Source organism: Ceratotherium simum, chromosome 32 (assembly GCF_057802395.1).
Source record: "Ceratotherium simum simum isolate JZ-2026a chromosome 32, ASM5780239v1, whole genome shotgun sequence".
Classification (NCBI taxonomy): domain Eukaryota; kingdom Metazoa; phylum Chordata; class Mammalia; order Perissodactyla; family Rhinocerotidae; genus Ceratotherium; species Ceratotherium simum.
This window is the reverse complement of record NC_141931.1, coordinates 25,915,398-25,933,345: the sequence shown is the minus strand read 5'-3', so window position 1 is coordinate 25,933,345 and position 17,948 is coordinate 25,915,398. Positions and strand designations below refer to the sequence as shown.

The 17,948-nt window shown below is 40.8% G+C and overlaps 1 protein-coding gene across 1 annotated transcript in view; it reads right to left on the bottom strand.

The window, feature by feature from the left end:
- Window positions 1–17,948, bottom strand: part of ITIH5 (inter-alpha-trypsin inhibitor heavy chain 5) — an 80,841-nt gene that overhangs the window by 44,705 nt on the left and 18,188 nt on the right. Inside the window, exons 3-5 of the mRNA XM_004425382.3 lie at window positions 13,796–13,959; window positions 12,812–12,913; window positions 9,889–10,139 (exon numbers count right to left, since the gene is read on the bottom strand). Coding sequence (XP_004425439.1) covers window positions 9,889–10,139; window positions 12,812–12,913; window positions 13,796–13,959 — 517 coding nt within the window. The remainder of the gene's footprint in view (window positions 1–9,888; window positions 10,140–12,811; window positions 12,914–13,795; window positions 13,960–17,948) is intronic.

Here is a 17,948-nt window from a genome sequence, read left to right as displayed (position 1 = left end):
TCACTCAATATTCTTTCTTCCTAAAATAATATTACTGAGTCTCAATTTGCCCTATTTGATTGATTTCCCCAGAGATGCTATGCTTGAAAACAAGCGCAACTAGAACTATGAACAGGGAGCAGCAGGGAACTGGAGCTGGGGGTCAACCATCAGTCACAATGCAGCCCTTTAATAGGGCAGAACTGCCAGATTTAGCAAATAAAAAGACAGGACACTCTGTGAAATCTGAATTTCAGATAAACAAATAATTTTTTAGTATAAGTATGTCCCAGATATTGCATGGGCCATATTGTTTATCTGAAATTCAAACTTAACTGAGCATCGTATATTTTATTGGACAATGCTGGCAAAGGAAGTGGTCTAGATTTTTGTGACCAAAGTCTTGTGGGACCAAATTCTGCCTCCCAATTCCTCCTCCACAACAAAATAGGAGCTGGCAAAATTAACCCACTTAAACCAGGAACGTGTTGAAAACCTAATCACGTTTTCATTGAAAACAATTGCCTCACGAACTACCTCACACTCTAAAAGCAGTTACCCCTAAAAACACGCATTACCCCTTCCTGGTATCATTTTGTGTCCATTGAAGACCTCAAATACTAGCTGCTCTAAGTATTTGAAAATGAACTGAATGGAAGCCCACCAAAAACAGTGATAGAGCAGCAAAAGAAGATAAGATTAAGAGATTTCTGTTAAAATAGAGCTACCATATGATCCAGCAATTCCACTTTTGGGTAAATACCCAAAAGAATTGAAAGCAAGATCTTGAGATATTTGCACACCCATGTGCACAGCAGCACTATTCACAATAGCCAAGAGGTGGAAGCAACCCAAGTGTCCATCAACGGATGAAAGGATAAACAAAATGTGGTCTGTACATACAATGGAATATTTGTTGTTGTCAGTGCTGTGGATTCCGACTCCCAACGACCCTGTGGACAGCAGAGCAGAACCCTGCCCAGTGTTTTTGTGCCATCCTCTCACCTTCAGGCACTGGATCAGACAATGCTCTGCTGCTATTCATAGGGTTCTCATGGCCAACTTTTTTGGAAGTGAGTGGCCAGGTCCTTCTTCCTAGTCTGTCTTAGTCTGGAAGCTCCACTGAAACCTGTCCGCCATGGGTGACCCTGCTGGTATTTGAAATCCCAGTGGCACAGCTTTCAGCATCCCAGCAATAACCATTGGCCACAATATGACAACTGATGGGTGGGTGGTAGGGTTTCCTGACCAGGAAATGAACCCGGGCCTCAGTGGTGAGAGCGCCAAATCTTAGCCACTAGACCACCTCAATGGAATATTATTCAGTCATAAAAAGGAAGGAAACCCTGTCATATGCCACAACATGAATGAACCTGGAGGACATTATGCTAAGTAAAATAAGCCAGTCACAAAAAGACAAATACTGCATGATTCCACTTATATGAGTTATCTAAAGTAGTCAAATTCATAAAGACAGAAAATGTAATGGTGGTTGCCAGGGGCTAGGGGGAGGGGGAATGGGGAGTTGTTGTTGAATGGATATATTTAGAGCTTCAGTTTGGGAAGATGTAAAAGTTCTAGAGATCTACTTCACAATGATGTGAATAAACTCAACACTACTGAACTGTACACTTAGAAATGGTTAAGATGGTAAACTTTGTGTTATGTGCTTTTTACCATAACCAAAAATTTTTTTACGTTTTAAAATTGCCAACTCTAAGTTCTTCAAAGGCGGTGAGAACACCTTAGACATCTTTAGATTTCAGGCACCCAGCACAGCGCCAGGAACAGGGCGGGGGCTCAAGCATGATGAACATGTAACACGGAGATGACTAAACACATTGGCACGTGGCTGGACAGATGGATAGAGGAGCCTTCAACAGAACTAAAGTGTCTCAGCCTGAAAGTATTCTGGTGGGTGTGGCAGATGCTCTTGGTAACCCATGTCACATGCGCTGGTCCCACATCTGGTTTTGGCCACAGCTATGGTGGACCATGCCATTTGCCAGGACGGCATCCCACCTTACACACTAAGACAGCAGGAAAAATGAAGAAACGAAGAGTGAAATCTCACAGAGAAGAGTAGCTTGCTCACCAAGGTCAAGTCAAAGTGAGAAGACCTCCCTCCTGGCTCTCTCTGAGCCATCCTGCTCACAGCTGGTCCTGACCAAACTACAGCCGATGTCAGAACAAACAAGATACTGTGGGTTCTCATATCGGCATTAAAAACAAAACCAACCAGGGAGCCAAATGATTCATACCTGACTAATTTCTGCACTGAACAATGCTGGACACCCTCCCGTAACAACCAGATTGTTTCCTGGCAAATGTACAGAGGCCAAACAGGGCCGTGCCCTTCCAGCTGCAGAGTGGAGACTGGATCCGGGGAAGAACACGCAGCAGCCAGGAACTGGAAATAGGGGTCAACCATCAGTCACAGTGCAGCCCTTTAATAGGGCAGAGCCGCCAGATTTAGCAAATAAAAAGACAGGATGCTCCATGAAATCTGAATTTCAGATAAACAACAAATAATTTTTTGGTGTAAGTATGTCCCAGATATTTCATAGGCCATATTGTTTATCCGAAATTCAAATTTAACTGAGCACCCTGTATTTCATCTGACAATCCTGGCAACGGAAGCGGTCTAGATTTCTGTAATCAAAGTCTTGTTGGACCAAATTCTGTCTCCCAATTCCTCCTCCACAGCAAAATAGAAGCTACATTCAAGATCTGGAAAATTAACCCACTTAAACCAGGAATGTGTTGAAAACCTAACAGCATTTTCATTGTCAACAGTTATTTATTCCTAAATTCATTTAACAAACACATTGTAGGCACTCATTCCCTGCCGGGTCCCATGCTAGGTGCCTAGAATACAATCCTAAGAAAACCTTCCCAACAAAAGGCAGAGTCATGAGGTGAACAGACAAACAAAGAAAAACATAAGTAAGATTTTTAAACAGATTCAGTCCACCGCTCACTGGGCAACTCCTGAAATACAAGACACCACGCTAGTCTCAGGTCAGAGGTGACTTGATCTTGCAGGACGTGCGGCGGGTCACTAACCTGTTCTCCAAGACCTCTGCAGTGTCAACAACCTCATCTTCCAACACAAAAGATAGTGAAACTGTATCTCGAGTGGTTCTCTTCTTTCTGATTAAGCTTCCTCGGTTCTTAGGACTATTTGAAGGCCAGGATTTTATAGGAAGCTCACATAGGAGTGACAGGATTAAAAAGCAAGCCGTGAGTGGAGTTCCACCTAGTCCTATTATCTGCCTTCCCGGGTGTGTGAAGGATGCACAGCTAACTGCCGGAGAACACAGCAAGCATCACTTCCAGTGCACTTGGAGGCAGTGGGATTCTAACAACCTAAAAGGTAATTTTTTTCATTTTATGTTTTTGAGATAAAATTGACATAACATAAAATTGACCATTTTAAAGTGTATAATTCAGTGGCATTGAGTATATTCATAATGTTATGCAACCACCACCTCTCTCCAGTTCCAAAACGTTTTCATTAACCCCCACAAAAAACTCTGTAACCATTAAGCAGCCACTCCCCACTCCTTCCTCTCCGGGAGCCCTCAAAATCACCAATCTGCTTTCTGTCTCTACAGACTTATCTATTCCGGACATTTCACAAGAGTGGAATCATCCAGTATGTGGCCTTTTGAGTCTGGCTTCTTTCACTTAGCCTAACGTTTTCAAGGTCCATCCATGTTGCAGCATGTAACAATACTTCATTCCTTTGTGTGGCTGAATAATATTCCATTGTGTGGATAGAACCACAGTTTGTTTATCCATTCATCTATTAATGGACATTTAGACTGTTGGCACCTTTTGGCTATTGTGAATACTGCTATGAACATTCTTATACAAGTATCTGAGTACCTGTTTTTCATTCTTTTGCATAGATACTTAGAGAAATTGCTGGTAATTTCTCTATTATATGGTAATTCTATGCTTAACTTTTTGAGGAACCACCAAACTGTTTTCCATAATGGCTGCACCCTTTTACATGCCCACCAGCAATGTACAAGTGTCCCAATTTCTCCACATCTTTGCCAAAACTTATTTTCCATTTTTTTCCTTTTTGTTGTTATTATTATAGCCACCCTGGTGGCTATAATATGAAGTGGCATTTCATTGTGGTTTTGATTTGCATTTCCCTAATGACTAACGGTCTTGAATATCTTTTCATGTGCTTATTGGCCATTTGTATACCTGTTTTGGAGAAATGCCTATTTAAGTCCTTCGCCCATATCTTAATTTTGGGTTGTTTATCTTTTTGTGGTTGAGTTGTAAGACTTCTTTATATATTATGGACACTAGACTCTTACCAGATATATGATTTACAAATATTTTCTCCCATTCTGTAGGTTGTCTTTTTAGAACATATTTTTTTTAAGAGCACAAGCTGATAGTCTTCATTTTGCTTCTGTGTTCTTGAGTGTTGAGCAGCCCTCAATGACGAACAAGACACCAAGAGAATATGAAGACAGTTATAAAGGTCTCCTGGTTCCTGAAACTAAAATATCCTCTCAATGTCAGATTAGGGTGACTGCCTATGAATCCATCAATTATGACAGAGATGAGGAGTTGGGATTATCCAGGAACTCCAGTTGGGAGGCTTGGAGACGGACTCAGCAGCCCAGAAAAAGAGTCTTAGGGAACAAATGGGTGGGAACTAAAGCCAAATAATACTTGAAAACAAGAAGTCAAGATCTAGAATCCAGACTCTGCTGCAAAATGGAATCGCCTAGGGATTCTCAAAAATACCAACACCTGGTTTCCATCTCCGGCGATTCTGATTTAACTGGCGTGAGTGAGACTTGGACAATAGATTAATAAAAGCTTTCCTGGTGATTCTAAGGAGCACCAACACTCAACACCCACTGAGCCAGGCAATGGAGCTGTGTGAAACAGTCAGGATGAAAGTGGACGCTAAGCCAGGCTTGGAGAGGTGGAGCCTCTTCTCTCAGAGTGGTGTGGGGAACAGTGGGAAGAGCAGGAGGGAGCAATTCCCACAGGTGCAGGAAGCCCCGGTGGGAATCAAGGAAAGTAGAGAAGTGCTTTTGGCGCCAGAAATGCACTGAATGATCATGTCTGTCTTTTCCAAGAGAAGATGGGTTGCCTGGTCTAATAAGCTTGAGACTATATTAGGAAGACTGCACCAGCCCCATGGGAATGGCTGTTGGTACTTTTCCAACTCAAGTTTCCATGTTGATGAGCAGAAGCTGGATATGGGAAGAGGTTATTTTCCACCAACTGTGTGAGTCATTCTATGTTGGTCTGTATCCAACAGTAAAAACGTGTTGGTAGAAAAGAGGAACGACATACATTTCAATAAGGGTCAAGAGTCAGAGTATTCTGAGGGCCCCATGAGATTAAAGGAGTAATCTTGTTTAATTTAAAAGCTGCTTCTGTAGGTCCAGATCCTGACATAGTTAAGGTCCCTAAATTCTCCTGGGAAGTCCAAAGAGTTCCCAACATTTACCGAGCAACAGAATCACCAGGGGTGCTTTTAAAAATTCAGCTGTCTGAAATCTATAGACAGAAAGTGGATTAGTGGTTGCTTGGGGCTGAGATGGGAACAGGGAGTGACTGCAAATAGGTGCAAGGATCTTTTTGGGGTCATAGAGATGTTCTAAAATTGGATTGCGATGATGGTTGCACAACTCTGCAAATATACTAAAAATCATTGAATTGTACACTTAAAATGAGTAAATTTTATGCTACATAAACTAAACCTCAATAAAGTTGTTTTTTAAAAAAGCAAAGAATATAAAGGATGAATGATGAAAGTCATAGTACCATACCTGTTTAGTGGTAGAAAAAATATTCAGCATTATTATTTAGCTTTACAAATAGACAAGTTAAAGGCACTCATAAATTTTTTAGTTTCTCATATAAATTCTTAGAACATCATTCCCTGAAAAACAGCTACCTAGGCCTCACCCCGATAAATTCTAATTCAAGTCTGAGGGAAGACTCAGCCGTCCGTATTTCTTTTTTTACCCTCTCTAGGTTAGTATCGGGTATAGCTAGTTTGAGAGCCACTGATGTAAAGCAGAGGAATAAAACAGCAAGCTATCTTATTTTATTTTACTTCTAGTCATGAGGAATCTCATCACAAATGAAAATTTTCTGCCAAAAAAAAAACAAACCTGGAATCGTGGAAAGGATGGTAATTTAGGTGCCATGGAACAACAGGAAGTTGGAGACTTTAACAGAGAGAGTGAAATAATCAGCCTTGAACCAATCACAGGGATGGAATATCTACCTCGGTGTAAGCCTTCAGAAGATCACACATCCCAAGGATATTCGAAGAAAATCTGAATTTCAAATACTCTTTTCCACTGGGTCCACAAATCATCAAAATATTTTAGAGTAGAGGAACAGGGGATGGGGGGCAGAAGAGAGTGGGAGTCTTGTCTTTCACTGTATACCAATTTGTAATCTTATAGATTTTGAACCATGAGTTACATGAGTTTTGAATATATGAATTAACTATTGTAATAATCCAGAGAGTATAATGCTTTGGCTTCCAAATTGCATCTCACAGAATTAGCTTTTACATTGTGAAGGATCCCATTAATTTATGATTCAGTAGCTGTGGGCCCAATCCTGATACACCAGACAGGTAAACTAGGCAAAGGTAGGTTATATTGCATTTAGCCTTTTTTAAAGTTTTTATACAACTAGGGAGAGAGTTGGAATTTGAACTCACCCTCTCAGTATTTTACAAAAGCTCCCTAAGATGGTTATAAAAATTGAATGAGATAATAATACATGCAAGTGCTGAGTCTAGTGTCTAACACAGAGTCATCCTTATCTAGAATTGCTTCCCCAAAAATGAAAATGGGTCCAGTGGTCAGAGATTTGCTTAGAGAAATTCCAGAAGTCTGATTTCTAACCACAGCCAGATCTCTCAGAGGAATGTCCTGGCTTGGGTCCACATCCACAGAACTACAGCTCACGTTCTGATGCAAGCCCAATTCTAGTTTGGTCTCTACCCTGGATTGCTTCTGGAAACACACAATAGCGTCCAGACACATCCTGGGCCTCTCGCTGCTGAGGCTGCCATTTTTCAGGAAGAATGACAGCTGAGCTCTGAAAGATGAGAATAAGGAGGAAAAAGGGGATGCTGGCTCGGGGAAATGTTTGTGAAGTCTCCATGCTCTGGAAAGCAGAATATCTGCTCTAGTACAAGAGCTAGGAAAACAATTTTCTTAAAAACAAACAGATCCCAAGAGATCAATGGTCTGGAAAAATTCCTCCAAGATTCTCACAGGCCCTGACGATAAACAGTGAGCAACTTTATAGCTGACAATCGTAATTCATACCCCGTTCAAACATACACACAGCTCAACTGGTACACATCTCTGCAGAGTCACTGTGGTTCTGAAAATTAGGCAAAACACACAAACATTTCATTACTGCAGCAGGAAAACTGTCGGAATCTCCCACTGAGGGCCTCCATATATTTACTGAGCCCGGTGGGTCCAGCCCGGACACACCACACAGCTGCTCTGCCCTCTCTGTGATCCTACCAACCCCCAAAGAACCTTCCTCCTGAAAACATACTTCCTTCACACAGTTGTACACGGGAGAATTTCCCTATAAATTATGATTAGAGAGAAATGAAATTTAAAAACATTCTTCATTATTAGTTTGGGTATGTATTTTTTATTTTTGCTTTTCTTCTCAAATGTGCAGACACTTAATTAGCTACCTACTGTTTAAAAGGCATTACGTTAAATAGTTTGAGAAGACAAAGGTTAATCAGACACAGAACTGCCTTCAAAATCACTTAAGATTTAATAGGGGAGATAAGATTCGCATAGAAAGAAAGTAAATATAAGATGATAACGATAATAACAATACTTAATTATTAGCTCTTACTCTGGGCCAGGCACGTCACATACACTAACACTTCCCAACAATCTTATGAGGTCATTGTTATTCCTGTTTTGCAGATGTGCAAGCTGAGTCTTATAGGGCCTAGGTAAGTTTTTCCAAGGTTATAGTTAATAACTGAACTAAAATCCGTTAACGATACACACTGCCGCCTATATGACATAAGAATGGTATACAGTATCTCATGCCATTTCTGAAGGTCAGATACCATGACGATATTTTTAATTTTCCAATTAGATCTGGATGGAGACTCTCAAACTCAGTGTTGGCAGTCAACACACAACTAAAGACCTGCGTCCACCACAGAACCAGGACACACTCAGTCTTTGAGGGTAAACCACTTCTCACGTGGAGAATCATTCACTAAACTGTGCTGGTGCGAGGAAAGCATATTTTCCATACTATTTACTCTTCCATATACTTTGCATTATGTTAAATAACGACATTCTCTTATTCCACTTGTCCACTCATTTCTCTGCTCTCCTTCCAATCTCTTTCCTAAATATCCGTGTATAAGAAGCATTCATGGCCCACTCTCCTTGCCGTCACAGGGGTTGAATTAAGACTTCGCATATTCACTTATCACTTGGCGTTTCCCTGACCTCAGCTTCGCAATTTTCTGCAATCTTGTCATTCTGATCCTGGTGCAGTTTTTTTTTTTCTTTCTTTCTTTTTTTTTTTTTCCTTTGGTGAGGAAGATTAGCCCTGAGCTAACATCCAATGCCAATCCTCCTCTTTTTGCTAGAGGACATTGGCCCTGGGCTAACATCCATGCCCATCTTCCTCTACTTTATATGGGACGCCGCCACAGCATGGCTCGACAAGTGGCGCGACGTGCTCAGATCCGAAACTGCGAACCCTGGGCCGCAGAAACGGAGCATGTGAACTTCACTCTACACCACTGGCCCACTAGTGCAATTTTTTGACATGTCTGTCTTGTTATCCAACTTGATATTAAACCTTACTGGTGTATTTAGAATAAGGCCCAATACAAGTGAATATTTAATATAAACTATTAGTTGAAATTAATATAGTAATTAAAATTAGATTATATTGAAATTTTTCTTATCATTTCAACAAATAGAGTGCTATTTTAAAAATTAAAATTTGAGAAAAACCTAAACTAAGTGGTCCTGCTGATGAACCAAAATGTCTAAGTCTTAAATCAAATTTACAGTACACAGTTTTCATTATTTAATTTTAGAAAGAAGCTAACACACTGTTTAAATGTTTATGTTAATGTTAAATGTTTAATGTTTTAGAAACAGATTTTTTGAAAACGACCCTGTAACCTCATCACCCATAGTATAAAATGATTATTTTATATAACTTTCTAGTATTTTGTCAGCTTCATATTTAACAAAGTTAACATATTTAACATTATAGTGTACGTACAATTGTGTCCTTTTTTCCCCTGCCACAAGCTGAATTTTTTTATGGTTGCTTGAGGAAGATTAGCCCTGAGCTAATATCTGTGCCAATCTTCCTCTATTTTGTACGTGAGTCACCGCCACAGCATGGCTGATGAGTGGTGTAGGTCCGCACTTGGGATCCAGACCCACAAACCACTGAAGCAGAGCGCCAAACTTAACCACTACGCCATGGGGCCGGCCCCGCTCAATTGTTTTTATAACTATATTTTACTAATCATGTCTGTAAGGTTGAATATTTAGGATGATGGAATGTTTTTCCTACTACAAATATCATCAAGCAGGTTCATACATAAACATTCCCAATATTCTAGCTATTTCACTAGGTTAGATTCCCAGAAGTGAGATTCCTGTGTCAAATGATTTAAACATTTTTAAATCTCCTGATGGAGCCTGGCTTTAAAAAACCAAAATTGTACAGGGCACTGCCTTTGTTGTGTTGCCGTCTTTCAGATTCCCGCAAACTCTCAGGGCCTTTGTTGAAGGGGCACCATCTGCTTCATAGATTCCTCTAAAGCCACCACCGAAGATCTGAGCACGTCCAGCCCACACCACTCACCTTCCCCGCGCCTGCTGCCCTTCTGCCTGCTGTTGTGTAGTGGCAGCACCTCCAGTGATGCGATGCCCGACTTCTCCAGAATACTCACTTCCACCGTCAGCCGCCCCACCAGCTGCTGGGGTCGCACGCTGATCACGTGCTCATACTTCCCAAGCCGCCTCTGCAGCAGCTCTTCGTAACTGAGGAGGAAGGCGGCTTTGTCCTTGCTGGGAATCACCACCGAGGCTCTGAAGGTTTCCGTCCCCTTCTCCCTGGAAGGAAGAGGAAAGCGAGCTCAGGGTTGGTGGAGACACCAGCCAGACTCTCTCAGTGAGAGTGCTTAGAAAGGAAAAATGAGAGTTAGTGTTGGGAGGAAAAGTAAAGGCCTGCACTAGAGGAAGGTTACAGAGGTTCAAAGAATACCGAAGGGGAGAGGACTCACAGACTACTGACCCTCCTACCTCTCCCTGAGTCAGGCCCAAGGGGGCAAAGGGGAAAGGGGACCCTGAAATAGGTGAACTGCTGGAAAAGAGAGCTTGGGGGTCAAGGTGTGAATTGCATTCTCCTCTTTGCAGGGATGGCAAACGAACCCGACATTTTACCTAACTGTAAAATAGCTACTATATTAGGTTTTTACAACTTGGTAAAGTCTGGTGGATGTGTTTAGAGGGAAGGGTAAGGAATAAAGGATTGTCAAGTATATAAAAATACAAACCATTCCACCAAATGCTTTCAGCACTTGGAATGAAGGTTTGCTGATTCAAGATGGTGGACCCACCATCAAAGGAATAATAAAAGATCAAACAAAAGGAATAAGACTGGTAGGGGCAACCATCAGTGGGTAGGACATTTCAACACGTTTCTGGAAGACTTGGGGAATTCAGTAGAGCAAGAACTCTGCAGCTCAGACTATGTAAGGAGGGACTGGAGCAAAGGAGAATGCAGACTCTCAGAAAGACTGCATGCTCTGGTTGAGCAGGACACCACAAAATGGGAGTGAGAAGGAGGAACAAATGCAGAGAGAAGACTTCCAAGTCCATATATGAAGGAATGACTAAGATGGTAGGCTTCCTACACTCCTCTTTCCCAGAGCTGGAAAGAGACACATGTATTAAGATGGAAAATTTTCACTGAGAGCTAGGCAGAAGGAAGGAAAAAAAGACTGACACCTGAACCCACTATTGTAAAATTTCAGAACATCAGGTACAGAAAACCCGTAAAAGGAATGGTCTTAGATCACATTAGATGCATCGTCATGATACCGGGTGTTATCGGACACTGGAGCAGTGTCTTCAAAGTTTGGATGGTAAATTACTCTGAATCTTAAATTCCCTACACAGTCAAAGTATGAATCAAGGTGTCAGAAAGTTTGCCTCTCACACACCCATTCTGAGGAAATTACTTCAGAATATACTCCAGCAAAGCGAAGGTGAAAACCAAGAAAGAGGAAGGTATAGAATACAAGATGTAATGAAACCAACCCAGAAGACAATGAAAAGAAATCCCAGGGTAAACATTAAGTGACAAGGCTGCAAAGCAAGGACAGTATTCCATTGATCCGGAGACATCCATTCTTTGTGTCTCCCAATCAGTGATGCCTCCCAATGGCTGTTGGCAATGACATGGATGTCACTGCTTGCAGAACCTTGGCCATAGCTGTTCATTTAGTCACTATTTCAAATGAGTGATATGTCTTGCTAGATGTTAATAGTGATGAAATTTAGTTGTATCTCATTAAAAAAAAAAAGACAATTAGAAACTCCAGGAAAAACAGAAATGTGTTTTGTGATCCAACTAAACTAGACTGTAGCAAGATTCTGAACAATTTATGAAGTGTAAGAAAAAATAATCCTCATAAAGCCTACACCATTTTATCTAGACACTAAGACCATTTTTCTTCGAAGGGAACAGATCACTTTTCTTCAAATAGGCTGGTAGAGAGGGAAATAGAATCGTAGTATACTAGGTGGCTCTGCAGTTAATGTTATTTATGTAGTCACTAAAAAGGAAATGCTATTTATTGGTTTTCAGTGTTTAGATTCAGTTTGTAGACAAAACAAAGAATACAAATATTGCGACAGATCAGAATTTAAATGTTGATAACTCTGATAACGCAAAAGTAAATGATTAGGTAAGAAAAGATGGGTACTGGGGATAGAAAAGGAGACGTGGGGTGAAGTGAAGAAGAGGAAATATTATCATTTAAGATAGCAGGGCTGGGGCCGGCCCCATGGCATAGTCGTTCAGTTCGCGTGCTCTGTTTCGGCAGCCCAGGATTTGCAGGTTTGGATCCCGGGCGTGGACCTACACACCACTCATCAAGCCATGCTGTGGCAGCATCCCACATACAAAATAGAGGAATATGGGCACAGATGTTAGCTCAGAGCTAATCTTCCTCAGCAAAAAGAGGAAGATTGGCAAAGGATAGTAGCTCAGGGCCGATTTTCCTCACCAAAAAAAAAAAAAAGATAGTAGGGCTAATCTAAGAAGGTATAACTGCTTAAATTGATGGAAGGAGAAGGAATAATAATGTAAAAATTTGGAATGCAAAAGGAAAGTGGGAATATTGTAAACATGCTAACTCCTCTTTCTTCACAGCAGAGAATCAACAGATAATGCCTGATTTTTATCAAGAAATTTTTAAAAAGCAAGACTATCATAATATTTAGAGTGAGGGATGTAACTACAAAAAAAATACAGAAACATTAGAAGTGGATGTTTTTAGGAAGTGAGAACTGGGGAATGGGAGTGGTAAATGTTCCTTTTGATTATAAATCCTTATCTACTATATTGTTAATCAGGTATATTTAATTATTTACCATTATGATAAAAATAAAAAGATTACTTGAAGGAAGGGAAGAAAACAAGAGGGCTAGGCAAAGAGATAGAAAATGTGACACTTTGCTGAAGTGGATATTTAATTCCTTCATTAAGTGGCACTCACCCATAATCTTCTGTGGTTTTATTCCTTTTCTCTTTCACCTTCTCACCATTTCTCTTTGCTTTCTCTGTAATTTCTCCCTGATACACCTGGTCTCCAATAAGCCTGAAATACAAGTGACAGCTGCATTACCAGCTCGCAGTTCCAAGACAAATTCAAACACGGATCTCATAACCACGACAACCCTAGAAAATATTTTTATTTGCCTTTCGGATATGCAGAAAGAATGCATTCCAGACTGAGGCACTACCCTTGAATCATTTGTTTCATTCTAGGGCAATTTTCCAAATGGTAAGACCCAACCCATGATGCCTCTGTGATTCTCCAGGAACAAATCAGAAGATCTGCTCAAAGAAACTTCCATGAAGATTCACCAACTTGAATCTTGCCCAGACCTAAAATTAAACCCAAACACCTATTTTGTGTAACTTTACCTCTTAGTTCAGAAGAAATATACTCTATTAGTATATCAAAAGTTTCATGCCGTTTCATCCCTCAGATCTCAACGTAAACACTGCCTCCTCTGAGACACCTCCCTGATTTCCCTACTTAAATGAGCCCCTCTCAATCTGAATTGCCATCTTTACAGCATTCGCTACTGTCTGAAGTTATCTCTTTTACTGATTTGTTTACTTATTTATTGTTTCGCTCACTGGACTTTCTGAAGCAGAGCAACATTGTCTTTTTCATAAAAGTAGACCAATCACCTTGAAGAGTACCTGGCCCAGAGTGGGCACTCATTTGTTGGAGGCAAAGAAGGAGGAATGGAAGTAAGGAAGGAGAGAAGAGAGGAATGGAATGAAAGAAGAAATCATGGAAAGGAGGAAGGAAGGGAGGGAAGGAATCAAGCTTCTGACCCATATACCATCCACTGGGATATAAATTCTCACAGCCAAGGGGCTGTGGACCGCACATCATCTCAGGCTCACCCTGACCACCCCACGTGGAAATCTTCACTCCAGCGTCTCTGACTAGGGTGTCACCTACATAGTGAAGTTGGTGATGAAAGCTGAGGCTGGGATCTGCATCTGAAACCCAATTTCCTGGTCCTCAGACGCTCTATTCAGCATTCTGCAGGAAACCGTAGTGAAGGCATAACGGGAAATAATAGTGGACTTCACCGAGAATTCTGTCATCAAGGGTTTGGTTTTCTGTTGGAATTAAAAGACATGATATTCTCAGTGATGCACGAAAGCAAGATTCAACCATTCTAGGGTAGGTGTGAGTCTTTTTTTCCATAAGAGAAATGCCCTTCAATTTGGGAGCCCTTGGCTTGTGATTCCTTTCTTCTTTCTTTGTCTTTGTCCCAATTTTCCCAGTTTTTCTTCCTCCACTTGTAAAACAACCATGGTTGAACAATCATTTCATGACAAAGAAGCAGATCCTTAACCCAACTTTAACAAACAAATACAGTTAAGATTTCCAATTTAACAAAGAATACACGTTGCTTAAATAATTGAATAAACTATTGGAATTTTAGAAGTAAAGTAGGTGAAGTATATAATACTTTTCTGTTATAAACTTTTAGATCACATTGATAGGATCACTGAATTGATCAAAACCTCAGAGCACACCTAAAGAAATTCTCATATTTCCAAATTAATTTCAATATCCACTTAGAGAAACTATACTTTGGGGCTTTCCCATTTGGATTACAATCACATTATTGTAAAATGGGAATAAATACTGAGCTCAAGAAAGTACTTGGGGAATTAGAACCCAGAAAAAGGAAAATTCTATACTAACTACTTTTATCCCCAAACCTCTGTTAAGGGCAGTAGCTGGATGGCACAAATTTAAAAGCTGGCTTTTAAATTCAGTGTTTTTCCTAGCCTTCACAACAGTGCTACATCTGATAACAGCTGGTAGCAGAAGCTGAAGAAGTAAAGGAACATTAACCAGGAAAGCCTGTTAACAGTGATTCTCCAGCTCCAGGAACTGGCTAAGGACTAATATGCTACAGGCATGTTATGGACTGGATGTTTCTGTCCCCTCAAAAGTTACATGTTGAAGCCCTAACCCCCAATAGGGTGGTATTTGGAGATGGGGCCTTTGGAGGTGAGTAGGGTTACATGAGCTCATGAGGGTGGGGTCTTCATGATGGGATTAGTGCCCTTATAAAAGGAGACACGAGAGAGCTTGCTCTTGCTCTCCATGCATGTACACAGAGAAAAGGCCATGTAATCGAGAACTTGGCCATCTACAAGCCAGGAAGGAGAGTCCTCATCAGAAAATGAACCCTGCTGGATCTTGATCTTGGACGTTGCAGCCTCCAGAAGAGTGAGAAAATAAATTTCTTTTTTTAACCCACCCTGTCTATTGTGTTTTCTTATGGCAGCTGTAGCTAAGACAAGGTATTATCCCATTAGTGTCTTGGGATAGAAATATGAAGTAGATGCTTTTATTCCCATTTCAGAGATGAAAGGAAGTCAGGTGAGTGAGGTTATGTATTGACCCAGGCCAGCACTAATGGAATGGGATGTGAACTCAATCCCATTGCTCCAAAGTCCACCCATTATGCTAGGCTGCCTGGTGGCTCTCTGTGGGCGTGTCTTTCTCATCTTTGTGCACTCAAACCCCAGCAAGTCTTTAGCCCACAGCAGGCTCTCAACAAATGCTGAATGGAACCAGGTTACCCTGATAGAACTCTATCCTCTCCTGTTGCGATTGTCCTACCGTTGATGTTTTATTCAACCTTCATCTGCTTTTGAAACTTGTTTTAGAGTCCTAAGCTAGTTTTCAAAATAGCTATAAGGTGCTGACCTGTTGATATCAAGGTATATTGCTCCTGTGATATGAGCAATGGTGATGGCAAACCCTGTTCCAAGAGAGTTACCACAGAGGGTTGTTCTATTTAAACAAACATTTAAACATTTCAGTCAAACCATGCTCTTCACAGCAAACCACAAGAAGCTGAAGAGATCTTTTATATGATGTAATAGAGAGGCAGGACTGAGACTTCTTCAATACAAAGCATATCTGAGAACACACCCACCACCCACAAGAGCATGGGCTGTGAGGAGCAGAGCCAAACACAAGAGTGAGGCCAGAGAACAGGCGAGTGCTGGGTGCAGAGGTCTGGGGACCATTTATCAGTGTGGCTGAACTTCCAGACTTGGTGACTCAAAAGGATTAAAAAAAATGGGAACAGGCCTTGGAAAAATGTTAAGGGAATGTATGTCTTTCCTAGAATGTCAGAAAGAGATAAGCCTATAGAGTGTAGTGAAGTGATGATCAAAGAGAAAAAAAAATCTAAACATATTTGAAAGATTTTCACCTATAAGAGGAAAAGAAGTTCCCCAATTTGGTCTGGGAAGGAATTGTTTCAAAGCAGTGGTTCTCAAAGTGTGGTCCCTGGGCCAGCAGCATCAGCGTCATCAGGAAACTTGTTAGAAATGCCGAATCTCAGACTCCATCCCAGACTTAGAGAATCAGAAACTCGGGATGGGGCCAGCAATCTACGTTTTAACAGGCCCTTCAAGTGATTCTGATGTATACTCAAGTTTGAGAACCACTATTTTAAAGGAATATAACGAGGTGGGCCTCTTCGTATATTTCTTCATCTATAGAAGGAAAGGGCTTGAATAAATCACTAAAATTACATTCACTTCTGAGATCCAAGGATCTAAGGCAAAGCCAAATGTAAGGAGCAAAACCTTGGGTTTTACGAAATTATCCCTGAATTCACAAATAATTGATCATAGAATATTCTTTATGAAAATCTAGTCTTTTTAGGACAAAATCTGTCTCTCTCCCCAGGAGGGATATGGATTAAAAAGAGATTCCAGATGTGGTTTAACCAAATGCTTCTGTTAAATGATCTCATTAAGAACAATTAACAGGTTTCAGTAAGGACAATGAGGATTAGGCTGGGGATGGTAATGATAATGATCTTAACAGCACAACAGTGTTGGGCTTTTTTTTTAATTAAAATTTGTATCTCATCATCTTTCAAAAAAGGAACTCTAAGATGCATAAAACCATGAATTGAGATGAAGTGTTTTACTTTGACTTATGCTATTTCTGGACTTAGGTTTTCTTCCTAAATTATCCTTGTTTAAACCTATTCTTATGTCTCTAAATCTGAGCCGACGTACATCACATGGCTCATAGCTGTGCTTATGCGAATTTGTGAAGGTCTAAAATACCATTGCACACAACTCTAATGTCTATAGATGCATTGGGAAGCAAAGAGGAATCGATGCTTCCCGTGAACTCAGGAAATGCTAGCTATCATTCTCTGCTCTATTTAAAATTTAAACCAGTTTTTAAAAAACTATCATATGCACATGATAAAAACTTCAAATGACACAGAATGTAAAATAAGAAGTAAGAGTCTCCCTCCCACTGCCAAGCCTCAGTTCCATTCCCCAGAGGGGAATACTTAACAGTTTTTGGTATATCCTTCTATAAATACATAGCGTATCGATTTGCTTTAATTTCTCCTAATGATATAGAGTGTTCACCTTTCTTTATCTGTATATGTTCCGGTTATCTAAGGGTGTAAAACAAATCACCCTAAAACTTAAGGTTAAAAACAACAGCATTCATGGTATTTTCTCTCATGGTTTCTGTGGTTAGAGATTCTAGAACAGCTTGGCTGGGGGGCCTGGCTCATTTGCAGTCACACGGTGGCTGAAACTGGAAGAGTGGGCGGCTGGAGCAGCTCAGGGCCAGCGGGCATCTCCCCATCCCATGTTGTCCCAGGGCCCCTCTACATGGTCCTTCCACACGGGCCAGCTCAGGCTAACTCACAGCATGGGCTACCTCACACAGTCGTCAGTCGGACGGATTACATGGTAGCTAGGGGCTTCACAAGTGCGTATTTCCCAACAGCGAGGTGGGAAGCTATATCTCATTTCATGCCCTAACCTTCAAAGTCACATAGCATCACTTCTACCATACTCTACTGGTCCAAACAGTCACAAAAGCACACTCATTGTCAACAGCAGAGCATACAGACTCTATCTCGATGGGAGGAGTGGGGTATCAATGTGCCACCATCTTTGGAAAACGCAATCCGCCATTGTACCAACAGATCTATCTCATTCTTTTTTTAACGGCTGCATAGTATTTCTTTTTACAGATGCATTATATTTTAATTAACCAGTTCCCTATTGTCTATCAACCCTTTATAGCT